This window comes from Bufo bufo, chromosome 6, assembly GCF_905171765.1.
Source record: "Bufo bufo chromosome 6, aBufBuf1.1, whole genome shotgun sequence".
Taxonomy (NCBI): Eukaryota; Metazoa; Chordata; class Amphibia; order Anura; family Bufonidae; genus Bufo; species Bufo bufo.
Genome location: NC_053394.1, coordinates 24,994,122 through 25,014,025, shown reverse-complemented (window position 1 = coordinate 25,014,025; position 19,904 = coordinate 24,994,122). Strand labels below are relative to the sequence as shown.

Sequence of the window (19,904 nt, the reverse complement as noted above, 5' to 3'; positions counted from 1 at the left end):
TCTCAGCTCTGATCGTGTCTATAATAATAAACTGGGGAGTTTCTTTAATAATCTATCAAGTTTTTATATGAACATCAGCTGGTTGAGGAATATATGTATGTAGTGCAGTAAGTCTACTGTGTTATGTGCCACTTGTGAAGGGGGTGGGAGACTAGGGGCCCACCTTGCTCAGGGGCCCACCGGGGGATTCTGTCACATTTGGGTGTGGGAGGGAAACACCACACCGAACATAGGAGGGAAAGGGGTGAGGGAATAAGGCCTGGAAACTATGGAAAGGAGATGGACACCGCCTAGTAAAACCCTAATCAAAGTCCTGACTAACTACCAGTATGGACAGACCCCAGAGGTAGGTTCTAGTGTCCTAACTCACCCTATAGGACCCTGGTACTAATGTCAGGACTGAGACAACCTGTTCCTCCAAAAGGAAGGACGAACAGGAGTCTCCCTCAGGCCTTAATACAAATGACAGGGAAATGCAACCCACAAAATAACCCAACCAAAATACAAAAGGGAAAGAGAACACTTAACTTTCAAGTGGCTATGGCAGCACCAGGAACTCAGCCGAGATCCACACACCAGCTATCCACAGGTCCAACAGAAGCTATAAACCGCATAGCATAGCGGGAGAAACAACAATAAATAGAGAAGGTTAAATAACCACAATAGAAGAAGGTGTGGGAAGCGCCAGAAACAACACAGACGTCATTTGATCCAAACGGAAAATATGTCGGATCAAACCACGTGCTGCCAGTCTCACCGATCTCCTGCCACCTGTCGTGGGAACGTCCATGACAGATTTACCTGTACCCCTGTGGGCCAGTCCGAGCCTGTGCCTATGGTTACTTGGAAAGACTGTAGAATGAGGGAGAAAAAGAATACTGCACCACCATTGATGTTGCCTATATGCTGCCATTGATGATACTGCTGTTCTATGAAATACCTCTTAACTGTGACTTTGCTGCCACCTGTACTGCTACTCTCATCAGAGAGACTTTATTCATTATAATCAATGGAAAAAAATAAATAAATAACCTACATAGAAAATGCCAGACCGCTGGTACTAGATAGTTCTTTATTACAAAATCACATTAATAATTAAACAACATACATGATTAAAAGAATCAGTGCAGGCGATAAAAAGCAACATCGCTGGAGGAGACATACAATGAACGGAGTCCCTATCCTTGAACATGATTGTTCAGAAAAAATTATTATGCATACATAGAATCATACATAGTAGGGAAAAGGGACATTTACCCATACAGAGTCTCCTCCAGGATGGCGCCAACCCCAACGCGCGTTTCGGCGTACCTCATTGCCTCCATATTACGCCCACCCTCCACCTACACTCCTATCTTGCATCCAGCCAAACACCCACCGAACACAACGATTCACTGCACAGCCCCAAGGAGCACCAGAGGGAGATCTGCCACTGTGAACTGTGAGCGCTACTACTCCTCCTAAGGTCACAATCACCACTCCCATCTTCCCCGTCCTGAGCGTCCCCTCGGGTTCGCTGCACAGGGACATTATATAAGCCTTAGATGGGGTGGCCTGCATCTTGTCCATTTCACCTGGAGCATTCTATCCTCCTGAATTACTGTGGCTCTCACTCAGGGGCTGACGTGGGCCAGGTGTATGCTCTCATAGGACCGGACAGCACTAACCTGTGTTGTTGGTTCTCTATCCTGGACCCAGCTATCACCAGGCACTTTGTCAAAATGGTTGTCATTGTCAGCCGTCATTGACTTCATCGGCAGCCTTGTCCTTGCGGAAGTCATCACCTCTGCAGCCAATGGTCACTCTCATCCCCATCCAAAGATATTAGTCCAAGTCTAGTCTTCTTGGGTCCTTCTCAGGTAGAAGATTCTCTTTTTGCTGCCCTGACACTGGGGGTGCTCTGTGAAACCTTTTCCGACACATTTTCTGTGCTCTGCTTTTTGTCTATTTTCTTTTTTTTGTACAGGATGCTTACTCCTGTTTCTGCCCTTCTGGAAACCCCTTTCTGCTGTTGACTGCTTCAGCAGTCATTGCAGCAGGATCTGTCTAGTACCTACCCCCAGCAGGAGGGCAAATGTGCACCATGTGGACCTGTACCTGAAATGCCTAAAATAGCCCTGTCTAGTGCTCTTAAAAATAGCTATTGAAAAATAAAAATAGGAGTGATACACAGAGAAATATTGTTTGATAAAAACTGCATAAATGACAGGCAGAATGCTCGGCTGATGCTGTGATGTGTCACTGGCTGATCAGTAGTCAGAGAATAAAGGTAGCAGGTCCCAAATGGATAAGCCGTCAGAGAAGCCAAAACAGACCTCCGAGCATCAATATGAATTCTAGAGATGTAAAAATAAGTCCGCAGGCACACGCCACCGATGTATTGTAGAAGCAATGTAGATATATTGAATCCATGAGACTATTGACTATAATGTATTTTACTGGCTTGCGGACCTGAACATGTGACCACAGGTCCTGAATGCATGGCACAAAATTAAATCTTAATTCAGTTGGACACTTAGCAGAAAAGAACTAAATTTACAAAAAAACTGCTGCCAAGTCCCAAATTTATAGACACTTTCACATGTGATGCCCCTTTAAAATCACTTCAAACTGTTGAGGCATTTTATGTGTATGACCATAAAGATGGACCCTAGAATTTTTTTTTTCAAACAGAAGAAATATGGACTAATACAGGAAGTATTGGCAAGGGGAAATATTGTATTTATTGCAAATAAAGGATGCTTCAGTTTCCACTTATATAGTATTCATTCTCTTTCAGAGACGAGCACGGTACAGGGCATGGTTACTTGAAAACTTGCACCACCACAGAAGATGTGAATGTGACTATAAAGGGTAAGAATTATTTATAATTATGAAAATCTGGCCAAAGTCATTAAAATAGACTAGAAGCATATGTAGACATTTCCAACAGAGAGTTTTTAAAACCTTTCTGAATAAATGTGTAAAGAAAAACAGTTATAGTTATAAGAATATAACTACTATAATACTGCTCCTATGTACAAGAGTATAACTACTATAATACTGCTCCTATGTACAAGAGTATAACTACTATAATACTGCTCCTATGTACAGGAATATAACTACTATAATACTGCTCCTATGTACAAGAATATAACTACTATAATACTGCTCCTATGTACAAGAATATAACTACTATAATACTGCTCCTGTGTATAAGAATATAACTACTATAATACTGCTCCTATGTACAGGAATATAACTACTATAATACTGCTCCTATGTACAAGAGTATAACTACTATAATACTGCTCCTATGTACAAGAATATAACTACTATAATACTGCTCCTATGTACAAGAATATAACTACTATAATACTGCCTCCTATGTACAAGAATATAACTACTATAATACTGCCTCCTATGTACAAATATATAACTACTATAATACTGCTCCTATGTAAAAGAATATAACTACTATAATACTGCCTCCTATGTACAAATATATAACTACTATAATACTGCTTCCTATGTACAAGAATATAACTACTATAATACTGCTCCTATGTACAAGAATATAACTACTATAATACTGCCTCCTATATACAAGAATATAACTGCTATAATACTGCCTCCTATGTACAAGAATATAACTGCTATAATACTGCCTCCTATGTACAAGAATATACTGTAACTGCTATAATACTGCTCCTATGTACAAGAATATAACTACTATAATACTGCTCCTATGTACAAGAATATAACTACTATAATACTGCTCCTATGTACAGGAATATAACTACTATAATACTGCTCCTATGTACAATAATATAACTACTATAATACTGCCTCCTATGTACAATAATATAACTACTATAATACTGCTCCTATGTACTAGAATATAACTACTATAATACTGCTCCTGTGTACTAGAATATAACTACTATAATACTGCCTCCTATGTACAAGAATATAACTACTATAATACTGCTCCTATGTACAGGAATATAACTACTATAATACTGCTCCTATGTACAATAATATAACTACTATAATACTGCTCCTGTGTACTAGAATATAACTACTATAATACTGCCTCCTATGTACAAGAATATAACTACTATAATACTGCTCCTATGTACAAGAATATAACTACTATAATACTGCTCATATGTACAAGAATATAACTACTATAATACTGCTCCTATGTACAAGAATATAACTACTATAATACTGCCTCCTATGTACAAGAATATAACTACTATAATACTGCTCCTATGTACAAGAATATAACTACTATAATACTGCTCCTATGTACAAGAATATAACTACTATAATACTGCTCATATGTACAAGAATATAACTACTATAATACTGCTCCTATGTACAAGAATATAACTACTATAATACTGCCTCCTATGTACAAGAATATAACTACTATAATACTGCTCCTATGTACAAGAATATAACTACTATAATACTGCTCCTATGTACAAGAATATAACTACTATAATACTGCTCCTATGTACAAGAATATAACTACTATAATACTGCCTCCTATATAACAAGAATATAAATGCTATAATACTGCTCCTATGTACAGGAATATACCGGTAACTACTATAATACTGCTCCCATGTACAATAATATAACTACTATAATACTGCCTCCTATGTACAAGAATATAACTACTATAATACTGCTCCTATGTACAATAATATAACTACTATAATACTGCCTCCTATGTACAGGAATATAACTACTATAATACTGCTCCTATGTACAGGAATATAACTACTATAATACTGCTCCTATGTACAAGAATATAACTACTATAATACTGCCTCCTATGTACAGGAATATAACTACTATAATACTGCCTCCTATGTACAAGAATATAACTACTATAATACTGCTACTATGTACAAGAATATAACTACTATAATACTGCTACTATGTACAAGAATATAACTACTATAATACTGCTACTATGTACAAGAATATAACTACTATAATACTGCCTCCTATGTACAAGAATATAACTACTATAATACTGCCTCCTATGTACAAGAATATAACTACTATAATACTGCCTCCTATGTACAAGAATATAACTACTATAATACTGCCTCCTTTCTGAGATGTTGTGTATCTGTAGCTCTTCTGAGTCTTTGGATGTCTGGAGAAAGCCCATGGAGGGGACACCCTGGGAGGTGAAGCTCCCCAAGCAAGGCTAAAATCTGGGAAACAATACCCAGACAACTCAGTCAGGGGATGTAAATCCCAAAGTTTCTGTGGATAGAAAGTATGTCAGCAGTACCAGTTTCAGTGTAAGGCCTCATGCACACGACCGTAATTTTTTGCGGTCCGCAAAAACGGGTTCCGTTTTGCCATGATCCGTGACCGTTTTTTCGTCCGTGGGTCTTCCTTGATTTTTGGAGGATCCGCGGACATGAAAAAAAAGTCATTTTGGTGTCCGCCTGGCCGTGCGGAGCCAAACGGATCCGTCCTGACTTACAATGCAAGTCAATGGGGACGGATCCGTTTGACGTTGACACAATATGGTGCAATTTCAAACGGATTCGTCCCCATTGACTTTTAATGTAAAGTCAGGAGTTAATATACCATAGGATCGGAGTTTTCTCCAATCCGATGGTATATTTTAACTTGAAGCGTCCCCATCACCATGGGAACTCCTCTATGTTAGAATATACCGTCGGATTTGAGTTACATCGTGAAACTCAAATCCGACAGTATATTCTAACACAGAGGCGTTCCCATGGTGATGGGGACACTTCAGGTTAGAATATACTAAAAGAACTGTGTACATGACTGCCTCCTGCTGCCTGGCAGGTGCTGCCAGGCAGCAGGGGGCAGCCCCCCCTCCCTGTAGTTAACACATTGGTGGCCAGTGCGGCCGCCCCCCCCCCCTCCCTCCCCTGTAGTTAACTCATTGGTGGCCAGTGCGGCCGGCCCCCCTCCCCTGTAGTTAACTCATTGGTGGCCAGTGCAGCCGGCCCCCCTCCCTCCCCTGTAGTTAACTCGTTGGTGGCCAGTGGGCCTTCTCCCCTCCCTCCCCCTCCTAATTAAAATCTCCCCCCTATCATTGGTGGCAGCGGAGTGTACCGATCGGAGTCCCAGTTTAATCGCTGGGGCTCCGATCGGTAACCATGGCAACCAGGACGCTACTGCAGTCCCGGTTGCCATGGTTACTTAGCAATTTGTAGAACCATTATACTTACCTGTGAGCTGCGATGTCTGCGTCCGGCCGGGAGCTCCTCCTACTGGTAAGTGACGTCCGGCCGGGAGCTCCTCCTACTGGTAAGTGACATGACATGTCACTTACCAGTAGGAGGAGCTCCCTGCCGGATGCAGACATCGCAGCTCACAGGTAAGTATAATGGTTCTACAAATTGCTAAGTAACCATGGCAACCGGGACTGCAGTAGCGTCCTGGTTGCCATGGTTACCGATCGGAGCCCCAGCGATTAAACTGGGACTCCGATCGGTACACTCCGCTGCCACCAATGATAGGGGGGAGATTTTAATTAGGAGGGGGCGGGAGGGGAGAAGGCCCACTGGCCACCAACGAGTTAACTACAGGGGAGAGAGGGGGGCCCACTGGCCACCAACGAGTTAACTACAGGGGAGGGAGGGGGGCCGGCCGCACTGGCCACCAATGAGTTAACTACAGGGGAGAGAGGGGGGGCCCACTGGCCACCAACGAGTTAACTACAGGGGAGGGAGGGGGGCCGGCCGCACTGGCCACCAATGAGTTAACTACAGGGGAGGGAGGGGTGCCCACTGGCCACCAATGAGTTAACTACAGGGGAGGGAGGGGGGGGGGCGGCCGCACTGGCCACCAATGAGTTAACTACAGGGGAGAGAGGGGGGGCCCACTGGCCACCAACGAGTTAACTACAGGGGAGGGAGGGGGGCCGGCCGCACTGGCCACCAATGAGTTAACTACAGGGGAGGGAGGGGTGCCCACTGGCCACCAATGAGTTAACTACAGGGGAGGGAGGGGGGGGGGGGGCGGCCGCACTGGCCACCAATGTGTTAACTACAGGGGGGGGGGGCTGCCCCCTGCTGCCTGGCAGCACCTGCCAGGCAGCAGGGGGCAGTCATGTACACAGTTCTTTTAGTATATTCTAACCTGAAGCGTCCCCATCACCATGGGAACGCCTCTGTGTTAGAATATACTGTCGGTTCTGAGTTTTCACGAAGTGAAAACTCAGCTATGAAAAAGCTTTTATGCAGACGGATCTTCGGATCCGTCTGTATAAAAACTAACCTACGGCCACGGATCACGGACACGGATTCCGATCTTGTGTGCATCCGTGTTCTTTCACGGACCCATTGACTTGAATGGGTCCGTGAACCGTTGTCCGTCAAAAAAATGGGACAGGTCATATTTTTTTGACGGACAGGATACACGGATCACGGTCTCGGCTGCAAAACGGTGCATTTTCCCGATTTTTCCACGGACCCATTGAAAGTCAATGGGTCCGCGAAAAAAAACGGAAAACGGCACAACGGCCACGGATGCACACAACAGTCGTGTGCATGAGGCCTAAGACCAGAAGAAGAAACAAGCAAGTGCCTGGTGAAACCACCTGCCAGGGTGAATGAAGGATCAAGGAGCAAGACCAAACTGTTGGAGAGTCCAGAGGGGAGAACCATGCAGAGTGTGCAGGAGGTGAGACATTTTCCATTGTCGGCCTCAGGTGGACAATCCACCTCCACCCCAGGAAGGCAGAGGAGGACATCTCTGGAAAAGGAAACCATCCAGGAGAATCTGCAGCAGCGTGTGGTGATAGAATCTGAGCGCAGAAGGTCTGGGGGCATGCAAGCTGTGAAGGAGATCTAAGGCAGAAATGGAGGAAGACCTCGAGGTGCTACCTGTGCCGTCTCTGCTACACATCCGGGATCCAGTCGCCCATCAGGAGATTGTGACCCAAGAGCAGCGACTCCAGGGACCGCAAGGTCTTGAGCCAAAAATGCAGAGTCTTGTGCCAGGAAAGAACGGAGAGAATGTACCTACAGGAACCTGTACTGCAAGCAAACAGCCTGCAAAACTCCCCAGCAGCAATCAGAGGCCTCCAGAGCAATCACCTGAGCTCCACCTGGCTGATCAGATCCCAGCACTGGAGAGAAGAATGGAGACACTAAAGAAACATAAGCTGTACCTGCAAAAGCAGATAAACTGCACATACAAACTGAAGGCTGCAAACCCAGGAAATCAGGAACTCACTGGCCAGGGAACTTGCTGACAATGTGCAGGAGATTGACTCTGTCTTGGAGAAAATGAGACCAGTGGGAGCGACATACAGGAACCAGCAGAGGTTTGAGAAAGACAAGAACTCTGAGACTGCATCAACATCTAGGTCTGAAACCCTGCAGTCCCACGTAAGACCCATATTACAGCCAGAAACTCATCCTTTTGAGGAGAGAGAGTTGTACAAGAAAAGAACACCTGATCAACAACAGCTAAGTCCTGCATCAGCCCCCGGTGAGGTACTAAAAGTCCCAGCAGTAAGTACTGCGCAAAATGAAAACTGTGGACCCAACACCTGACGACAGCAGTGAAGTGGCAGTGCAGACACCACAAGTCCCAGGAGGCAGTGCTCTGCAGGAGGACTGTGGACTGACACCTGCACGTAACACTGTAGCAGCACCTCAGGGTGTGTCTGAGCAGGACGCTCAGGACTGTGGGGTGCAGGGGGTTAATACTGAGGACTGTAATGCTGCTGAGATGTCTGATGTTGCTGATGTCTCTGTGAGTGATAAAGTCCCAGCTGAGGAGTCATCTATGGCAGCTGGCAAATAGAGAACCCTGGTATTGATGGTGGGGAGGGGGCAGTGCAGTCTCAGGCTTAGGAGTTCCCCCCTTTAGTTACATCACAGGCAGCAGAGCCCCATAGTACGGGCGGTCAGCAGCCCACACGTCGCCCCCCGCAGGATACTGGTACTGGTCAGACATCTGGGAATGCTTGGAGTCGGGGTTCTCCATCATTTCCCTCTAACGCCAGATACACAGGCCAGGCCTTCAAGAGAAGGAACGTTGTCAGGTTTAGACATAAAGGGGCAAAAAAAAGATCTACCTGACAGAAGGTGTGTAGTCAGAGACATGTTGTGTGCCCAGATGGGCTTCCTGCCAACCAACATCCTGGCAGTAATAAACCTTCCAGACAGACAGGGCTATGATATTAGCTTCAAGCTCATGTCTGATCTAGACCGGTTCTGGGCTCTCTACACCCGGGTCAGAGATACTGAGGGGTGGAACAAGTTCAGCTTTATTCCCATCTCTAAGGGCTCTTTCACACCTGCGTTCTTTTCTTCCGGCATAGAGTTCCGTCGTCGGGGCTCTATGCCGGAAGAATCCTGATCAGTTTTATCCTAATGCATTCTGAATGGAGAGAAATCCGTTCAGGATGCATCAGGATGTCTTTAGTTCCGGAACGGAACGTTTTTTGGCCGGAGAAAATACCGCAGCATGCTGCGCTTTTTGCTCCGGCCAAAAATCCTGAAGACTTGCCGCAAGGCCGGATCCAGAATTAATGCCTATTGAAAGGCATTGATCCGGATCCGGCCTTAAGCTAAACGTCGTTTAGCTTTTTCAGAGTGGTTACCATGGCTGCCGTGACGCTAAAGTCCTGGCAGCCATGGTAAAGTGCAGTGGGGAGCGGGGGAGCAGCATACTTACCGTCCGTGCGGATCCCCGGGCGCTCCAGAGTGACGTCAGGGCGCCCCAAGCGCATGGATCACGTGATCACATGGATCACGTGATCCATGCGCATGGGGCGCTCTGACGTCATTCTGGAGCGCCCCGGGAGCCGCACGGACTGTAAGTATACTGCTCCCCTGCTCCCCACTACTACTATGGCAACCAGGACTTTAATAGCGTCCTGGCTGCCATAGTAACACTGAACGCATTTTGAAGACGGATCCGTCTTCAAATGCTTTCAGTTCACTTGCGTTTTTCCGGATCCGGCGGGCACCTCCGGCAAAGGGAGTACACGCCGGATCCGGACAACGCAAGTGTGAAAGAGGCCTTAGCCTGACACTGTAAATGTTACCATCGTTTTCTGGAACGAGTCAGTCCCCCCTCAGGATATTATTATCTGGCTCAGGAGGCATTGCGACCTCAAGTCAAACCTGACCAAGACCAGGGATGAGGATGGAATCTGGACTGGGGGGTGGAGGGTCCTGGTTACATTACACCAGCACCAGAACATCACCTTCCTAATTCCTTCTTCATTGGCCGGGAGAAAGGTGTGTGTTTCTCTGCTGGTCAGCCCAGGCTATGCTTGAAGTGTGGGAGATCTGGTCACGTGGTGAGTGTCTGCACCATGATGAAGTGCAGCCTATGCAGGGACATCGGCCATGTGAGTGCCACCTGCCAGAACATAAGGTGCAACCTGTGCGGTAAGATCGGTCACCCCCATAGAGACTGTCCTGAAGCATGGCATAACATCTGTAGAGATCTCCCTGATGAGGACTTGGTGGAAGGGGCAGATGTCCCAGATGAAGGGCAGGAGGAGGAAGCGCTATTGTCAGGGTCATTGTACATAGTACCAGAGACCCCACACATGAGTAGTACTGTGCCGGACCACCCGCAGGCAGGTAACACCGAGGGGGACATGGAGGTTGTGGAGCAGCCTGTAGAGCATCCAGTGTCTGTCTCTCCCCCTGCCCCAGCACCCACCACTGGGGGAAAAAAAAGCCTTAATAAACAGAAAAAAAAGATAAGTCCAGCCGCAGGCCTGAGGGTGCATGGACCACCGTCCAAAAACACCTGTGATGTTTAACACCCGTGATGTAGTTGTACATAGACTAATGGAGGTCTCGATGTGAAGGTGCCTGCTGCTAGAGATTACCATCCGAGGTAGAAGACTCTGGCTTATTAACATCTATGGGCCACAGACAGTGAGCGAAAGGACTCAGTTTTTTCATGATGTTAAGCCATACTTATTCACTTCTATTCCTGTTATCATGGCTGGAGACTTTAATGCCACCACTACAACCAGTTACAGGCCAAGTGATAGACCCCTTACTAGGGACTGTAAGGTCCTAAGCAATATTATTCTGCAGGCCAGCCTGTCTGATGTTTTTGTACAGGGTGGTAGGAGTCCAAAATTCACTTACACCTGTGCAGGACGCAGTAGTAGGATAGATCTGGCTCTGGTGAGTCCTACTGAAGCCATCAGTGAAAGAAGGGAAAAAACAGTCCCTTATTCTGATCATTTGGACTTGTACTTTTGTTTGGGTGCCACTAAGCATCCAGATCTTGGTAGAGGGCTATGGAGACTGAATTCTAGTCTTTTAGATGATAGCTCTGTCCAGGAATACATTCACTCTTTCTTCCAGAACCAACTTGAGACAGTGGATTTCTATGACAATATGGCTGACTGGTGGGAGGATGTCAAGGAGGAGATCCGGTCCCTCTTACAGAGACTGTCAATTAAGAAGGGGAAGAGTAAGTATGGCCAGTATCTGAGGCTGCGCAAAGAATTGGAGTCACTCTATCCAGCGGGTGGGGATGACCAACAAAGGATAGACCGGCTGAAATCTGATATAAGGCAGTATCAGTACAGACGGTACACCTCCCTGGTAGCTAAACGGGATTATGGGTCCTTAGGGGCTTTTGATCCCTTTGAGAATTGCCAGGAGCAAGTGGCTAAAAAACTGATCACAGGTCTCACTGACTCCCAGGGTGTTTTACAAGAATCTCGGGGGTGGTGAGATCGTACTATGCTGACTTGTTTCAGAGGAAGGCTTTGGATAAGGAAAAAGTGACCCAATTCTTGGAGGCAACTCCAGGGCCTGATACTAGAGATTTGGACTTTTCTCCTTTAACAGCAGAAATAACGGTGGAAGAGATAAAAGAGGTGATTGATAAATTACATCTGAAGAAGGCACCAGGTCCAGATTGTATTACTGCAGAATTTGATAAGAAGTTCAGAGACCTCTTAGCTCCAATGCTCGTGGATGTGTACAGAAATTGTCTAGAAAATCACCTGATGCCTCCATCCATTCGGTTGTCCTCGTTAATTCTGCTGTCTAAAGGGAAAGAGCCTAGTGACATCAAGAACTGGAGGCCGATTGCACTCTTAAATGTCGACAGGAAGATTTTGGCAAAAATCCTGTTCTCTAGGTTAATCTGTTTGTTCCGGGCACTGTTGGCAGGCTGTCAGTTCGGCACAGTAAAAGAACAGAACATCTCTGGAGCAGTCAATTCGATAAGGGAGATGTTTGAGAGATGTAAAGCTCTGATGTGTGGGAGATATGCTGTAGGTCTGGACCAGGCTAAAGCCTTTGACAGAGTAGACCACGAGTATCTATGGGCCACTTTGTCAAAGTACGGTATTCTGGGACAATTTATTGATTGGCTGAAAACTTTGTATAGAGAGGCAGAGAGCTTCCTCTGGTTAATGGTTGGCAGGGTAAAGCATTCAGGGTTGAGGCAGGGGTGAGACAGGGTGGCCGGTTGAGTCCACTGCTGTATGTGTTTGCCTTAGACACGTTCCTGAGGTCACTGCAGCGGTGTGATTTTCAGGGGGTGCCGGTCCCCCATTGCTTGCCGCTGGATGTTGTTGCCTACGCGAATGATGTGACGGTGGTGATATCTGAACCTCACGAGGTGGAGATGTTATCTGCGGCCATCAGAAGCTACTCTGAGGCCTCAGGGTCTCTGGTCAACCTTGAGAAAAGTCAAGCTTTCTGGACATTGCATACTGACCCTGATTTTGATCCGCCACAGTTTGCGAAGGCCTCGACCCATATTAAAATCCTTGGGGTTAAATTTGGTAGGGAAGATAATGCCAAACTGAATCAGGAGAAAAAGTTGGATGCCAGAAATGTAAAGTGTTTAGCGATGGAAGAACGGGGGGCTGACCTATAGAGAAAGGGTTACTATGTTGAAGACTTACCTAGTCCCTGTCTTCTTGTATATCTCTGTTGTCTTTCCTTTGCCAGAATCTTTCTTGGCTAGGCTCTTTAGCCTATTCTTCCAGCTGTTATGGGGGAACAGGTTGAACCCAGAGGGATCACCTACCTACAGAGGAGAGAGGGTGGGCTGGATATGTTAAATCCAAGGGTTTTCTTTCACTCCATATTTCTTAAAGTTAATTTTGGTGACCTGGACTTGGAGAACAGCTCCCTGTGGGTGAATAGTATCAGGGTTGGATATTGCCTTTTGCAGAATCTTGGATGCGAGGCGGCAGTCTCAAGAGGGGTCGGTTGACTCGTGACTACCTCCCCCAGTACCTGGATTATGGCATAAGATGTCTTAAGAAGTGGTGTATAGACAAGTCTTTCATTGAGAGTAAAACCAGGAAAGATCTATACTCCAGAGTATGTAGGACTTTCTATTGTTTATAGCTAGCACTTAGAGACTGTCCAATCACAACCTTACAGGATAGTCTGAGGTTTCTCAATGGACCAAGGCTGCCCCCTAAGTTCCTGAAGTGCCCATCCATAGCGAGCCATTCCATCATACCACAGCTACAACCCTCATCATGTCAGAACGCAGGTGGATCTGGTCATTAGAGGTCAGGAAAATATAAAACTATGGAGGAACGTCCATCTAGACTGACGGTTCAATTGTATGATGTGACTGTGTTTGTTTTCTTATTTTATTTTACTTTTTTATTAATTTTTTTTATTTTCCTGCTTTAGCTAAAATGTACTTTTAAGTTACAGTTAATATACATTTTATTTTCTTAAGAAAATTGATGATTTATACTGAATGATCTTTGATTTATTATGATGAAAAAGTTTGTTTTAGGCCACATGCAGACGGCTGTGCCGTTTTTTTGCGGTCCGCAAACCACGGATCTGCAAAAAACGAAAGCCGCCCGTGCTGTCCGCATCTTTTGAGGCCCGCCAAAACGGCGGCTCGGATGCGGACCCAAACAACGGTCGTGTGCCTTATACCAATAAAAATTGCCTCCTATGTACAAGAATATAACTACTATAATACTGCTCCTATGTACAAGAATATAACTACTATAATACTGCTTCCTATGTACAAGAATATAACTACTATAATACTGCTCCTATGTACAAGAATATAACTACTATAATACTGCTCCTATGTACAAGAATATAACTACTATAATACTGCCTCCTATGTACAAGAATATAACTACTATAATACTGCTCCTATGTACAAGAATATAACTAATATAATACTGCCTCCTATGTACAAGAATATAACTACTATAATACTGCCTCCTATGTACAAGAATATAACTACTATAATACTGCTCCTATGTACGAGAATATAACTACTATAATACTGCTCCTATGTACAAGAATATAACTACTATAATACTGCTCCTATGTACAAGAATATAACTGCTATAATACTGCTCCTATGTACAAGAATATAACTGCTATAATACTGCTCCTATGTACAAGAATATAACTACTATAATACTGCTCCTATGTACAAGAATATAACTACTATAATACTGCTCCTATGTACAAGAATATAACTACTATAATACTGCCTCCTATGTACAAGAATGTAACTTCTATAATACTGCTCCTATGTACAAGACTATAACTACTATAATACTGCTCCTATGTACAGGAATATAACTACTATAATACTGCTCCTATGTACAGGAATATAACTACTATAATACTGCTCCTATGTACAAGAATATAACTACTATAATACTGCCTCCTATGTACAAGAATATAACTACTATAATACTGCTCCTATGTACAAGAATATAACTACTATAATACTGCTCCTATGTACAAGAATATAACTACTATAATACTGCTCCTATGTACAAGAATATACCTGCTATAATACTGTTCCTATGTACAAGAATATAACTACTATAATACTGCCTCCTATGTACAAGAATATAACTACTATAATACTGCCTCCTATGTACAAGAATATAACTACTATAATACTGCCTCCTATGTACAAGAATATAACTACTATAATACTGCTCCTATGTACAAGAATATAACTACTATAATACTGTTCCTATGTACAAGAATATAACTACTATAATACTGCTCCTATGTACAAGAATATAACTACTATAATACTGCTCCTATGTACAAGAATATAACTACTATAATACTGCCTCCTATGTACAAGAATATAACTACTATAATACTGCTCCTATGTACAAGAATATAACTACTATAGGCTGAATGGCCGCATGAGCTTGAGCTCCTCCAGCATTCCGGCTCATTTGCCCTAAATTAAGCTATAATTTGCACTAATATGGGGAAGACTGGCAAGGACAAGTCCAGAGGCAGTTCAGAGACGACCCCACTACACTCTAAGCAGCCAGAAATGGAAAAGTTCCTCAGGAAAACTCCGAGGCTCGCGGTGCAGAGAGGCCCTAACATGGCGGCATCCATTACCCACGACTCCGATGCAGGAGACCTCTCGGACGCGGGAAGTGGCTCTGATATTTCAGACAGGCGCCCACGCGACCCACCGCTTTCTGAACGGACCCTTAAGAGAGTCCTAGATTCAGCTCTCTCACCTCTCAAGCAAGGCTTATCTGACATTAAAGACGACTTGAAACACTTAGGCCAGAGAGTCGTTTCCCTGGAGTCTGCTCAAGAAGACATCATGGCGTACGAAAGTAAAACCGCAGATGTGTTAGCGACCCACAAGGCCTTATTGAATGAAGCATACCTGAAACTAGAAGACCAGGAGAACCGCAGTCGCAGGCGGAATATCCGCATACGGGGCCTACCGGAATCGCATGCGGTGGAGGCCTTGCCGTCGGTTGCGCGCGAAATATTTTCAAGCCTACTGGGCGCAGAGAGGGCGGCCGTAATAGTGATCGAGCGTATACACAGGGCACTACGCCCTAGACCAAAGCCGCAGGAACCACCGCGGGATGTGATCTGTGGCTTACTGAGCTTTGTCGACACTGCGGCCCTCCTACAGAAACAGCGGGAATCGGAAGCCTTGGAGTACGAACATGCACCGATCCAGATGTTTCAAGACCTGGCTCCGTCTACTTTGGCCAAACGGCGCCTGTTGCGGCCTCTTCTAGATGTCTTGAAGAAATCAGCGATTCCTTTCCGTTGGTTGTACCCTTTCGGGTTGGCGATTTCCAGAAATGGTAAATTACTTACCGTTCGTTCTCCTCAAGATCTGGCCTCTGTCTGGGAAGCGCTTGGAGTACCCCCTGTGGACATTCCTTCATGGCTCCCGGCCGACCAGGATGGCCCCCTACCAGCTCCCCCTCGTGTTGCTAACTGGCAGAAGGTGTCGGCTGGAAAGTCTGACCGTCTGGGAAGGGGTAGGATGGATAAGAGCCCCACCTGATCGCCATTTCCTAAACGCATGACGACCTAGGAAGAGTTTTCCTCTCCTGCTGTTCTATGTCCACTGATCTGTTTTACATGACAGGACGATAAGGAAACTCTCCTTTGTTTTTTCTGGACATTGCTCCTGTTGCTGCAGGTATCGTTACCCCTATGCAGGGCAAGGACCGGCAAGATTCCTGTGCTGGACATATTTTTGTTGGTCCATTGTTAGAGACCGCAAGGTGCTTTACTTGCCCCCTCGCCAGCTCAACCCTGTCTGAGCTGACGATAAGTGAAGCATTTACTTCTCTACAGATCTCATGTTTTCTGTGCTGGTTTATTACCGGTTTGTTATTTCACTGTTTTATTATTTTGTTGTGTTTTGTCTATCCCTCCTTTCTACCTTCCCTTTCTCTGCTCTGAACCACTGTGTGCTACTAAGCATTTCCATGGTTATTCTGTGTAGGCATCTGTGTGATTTATTAATGCAATGGCATCTATTGTAGTTGCTTCTTTAAATGTACATGGTTTGAACGAGCCATGCAAAAGGTCCCAGACTCTCTCCCTTCTTTTGAGGGACAAAGTTTCAGTGGCTTTCTTACAGGAGACTCACTTTAAATCGGGTAAGGTTCCTAACCTTCCCCCTAGGAAGTTTGCCCAATGGTTTCACAGTACCTATAGCACCGCCAGCAGGGGGGTTAGTGTGGCTGTGCACAGAAGCCTCCCCTTCAAACACTCTGCTACTGCTGTGGACCCAGAGGGCAGATACCTCTTTGTGAAAGGTGTTTTAGGTGAGTCTCCTGTGACTTTTGCCAATTTGTATGCCCCTAATAGAGGCCAAGTCCCATGGCTCGTCCAAACCTTAAGCCTTCTTTCCTCGTTCACAGAGGGATTGCTTGTTCTGGGGGGTGATTTCAACGTGGCCCTAGACCCTGCCATTGATACTTCCACAGGCAGACCTTCTGTTTCTTATAGGCTCCTGAGACGGTTGAAAATCTCTCTGAAGAAACTGAAGGTCTTAGATGTATGGCGCTCACTAAACCCCAACGGCCGGGATTTTTCCTATTATTCCCATGCCAAGACTTCCTTTCACAGGTTAGATTACTTATTCCTCTCTGAGTCACATCTGCGTAATGTCTCCGGAGCCCGTATAGGTCCCATTACACTTTCTGACCACGCTCCTGTTATCATCCACTTTTCCCTGTCTGACCCTCAGAAAAAGGAACGTCTATGGCGTCTAAATGACACTTTGATTTTGGACCCCGTTCACGCTTCTAAGATTAAAGCCTCCATCTCTGAGTTTTTTACGCTAAATGATACACCCGACTCCCCTCCCTCCCCTTCCATATTATGGGAATCTCATAAGGTAGTGTTAAGGGGGGAACTCATTGCCTTAGGGGCTTATGTGAAAAAACAGAGGACGCAGGCTTTAGATGCTCTATTGACAAAAATTGCCCGCCTTGAATCCTCGCACAAGGAATCACAGGCCCTTCATACCTTAGCAGAACTCACGGATGCTAGGACACATCTAAAAAATATGCTAAATGTCACTTCGGCAAAGCTGGTACTGCGTTCCAGGTTTAAGGCCTACGCCCATGGAAATAGAGGAAACAGATTGATGTCAGCCATAGTTAAGAAGCAATTCTCTGACTCCTTTGTTTCCTCTATTAAAGACCCGAACGGGAAGGTGCATAAATCCACCCCTGATATCGCCAAGGCTTTCTGCACCTTTTATGAGGCTCTGTATAACCTACCTCCCCCCAACGGGGACACCCCTGGTGTCCTCTCAGACGCCACGGACAAATTCCTGCAGTCTCTGGACCTTCCTTCCATATCCCAAACAAAAGCGGCCCACTTAACTAGACCGGTTACTGACTCTGAAATCCATAAGGTGCTCAGGTCCATCCCCTCGGGTAAAAGCCCGGGCCCGGATGGGTTTCCCATTATTTACTACAAATCCTTCCAGGATATCCTTATCCCCCGTTTTAAGAATTTGTGCAATCACCTCCTCTCTGGAGGCTCCCTTGCCCCTCATTCCTTAATGGCGCACATTACAGTCTTACATAAGGAGAATAAGGACCCGACTTGCTGCAGTAATTATAGGCCGATCTCCTTGCTCAATACTGATGTGAAGTGGTGGGCGAAAATCTTAGCTACCAGACTTCAGGATGTACTTCCTGACATTGTCCATGGAGAGCAAGTGGGCTTTGTCCACGGCAGACAGGGGTCGGAAAACACGATTCGGCTTCTTCACCTTATTCACAGGGCCAAGAAATCTGTGAAACCTTTAGTGTTGGTGAGCACTGATGCGGAGAAGGCCTTCGACAGGGTCAGCTGGCAGTTTATGTCTCGGGCCCTGGCGAGGTTTGGTCTCTCTGATCAGTTTATTGCTGCCATTTACACCTTATACTCGGCCCCCTCTGCCGTGGTCAAAGTTAATGGTACGTTATCCCCTCCATTTCGCATCACTAATGGGACAAGGCAGGGGTGCCCCCTGTCTCCGGCATTATTTGTGTTGGTGATGGAGACTCTTCTGTGCAAGATTAGGGCGGACCCAGATATAAAGGGCCTCCAAGTGGGCGCCGGCACCCATGTTACTGCAGCATTTGCGGACGACCTTTTGGTTATAATATCTAACCCCAGAGAGGCCTTACCTAAGTTATTGAATATATTTGAGAACTTTGGGTTCGTATCTAATTTTAAAATTAATTATGGGAAGTCTATGGCACTTAATATTTCATGCTCCCAAGCTGTGATTAATACGCTTAAGCGCGACACTCCATTTGTTTGGGCATCCAGGGACATTACGTTCCTAGGGACACGTATATCGGCCAATATTCATGAGTTGGCCTCACTCAATTACACGCCGCTGCTTCAGTCAGTTCGTACCCACCTCCAGACCTTGAAACTACCTTTCGTATCGTGGGTTGGTAGGAAAAATTACCTTAAAACCTTTATCCTTCCCAAATTCCTATATCTGCTACAGGCCCTCCCTATTTGGCTACCAAACTCATATTTCGCAGAAGTACGCCGGGTGTTCACTCGCTTCCTCTGGATTGGCAAATCTCCTCGTATTGCCTATTCAGTCCTCACTAGGGATAAGAAGCTTGGAGGCTTTGGGATGCCAGATGTTAAGGTTTATTATACTGCAGTACAACTTTGTAGATGCGTAGCAGCTATGTCTCGTCAATCCAACTCCCCTTGCTCTCGCCTGGAGTCTGCGCTGCTCACTAACCAAGATCAGCTCACCCTGTGGGGTGTCCGAGCCTTTTCGGCTAACCATTATGCATCCTCCCTGGTCTGGAAGGGTATGCTGGTAGAGTGGTCTAAAATGGTCCAATCTCAAACATTCAACTTTCCTAACCCAGGTATGCCACTGCAACTGCTACAAAACTACCTCCATCCATCCATCTTAAGCCCCTCCGGTATTTGGCCTAGGCTCGCTGGCAAATTTCTGCGGGGTGTCCTCTTACCGGATGGCAGCTTGAATTTGGATTTGTTGCTGGGCCTCCCCGAGGTCAAGACTGCGCCATTTTTCCATCTGGCTGACTTTAAGAGAGATATTACAGGGGGTGTTAGGTCCCTACCTGTTAACAGCTCTTTATCTTGGCTTGAAAAGAA

General features: G+C 45.5%; 1 protein-coding gene across 2 annotated transcripts in view; it reads left to right on the top strand.

Annotated features, from left to right (window-relative positions):
• LOC121005177 (roundabout homolog 2-like) overlaps positions 1-19,904 on the top strand; it is a 68,333-nt gene that overhangs the window by 46,224 nt on the left and 2,205 nt on the right. For both annotated transcript variants that reach the window (XM_040437756.1, XM_040437757.1), the window contains exon 9: positions 2,780-2,853. In XM_040437756.1, coding sequence (XP_040293690.1) covers positions 2,780-2,853 — 74 coding nt within the window. The remainder of the gene's footprint in view (positions 1-2,779; positions 2,854-19,904) is intronic.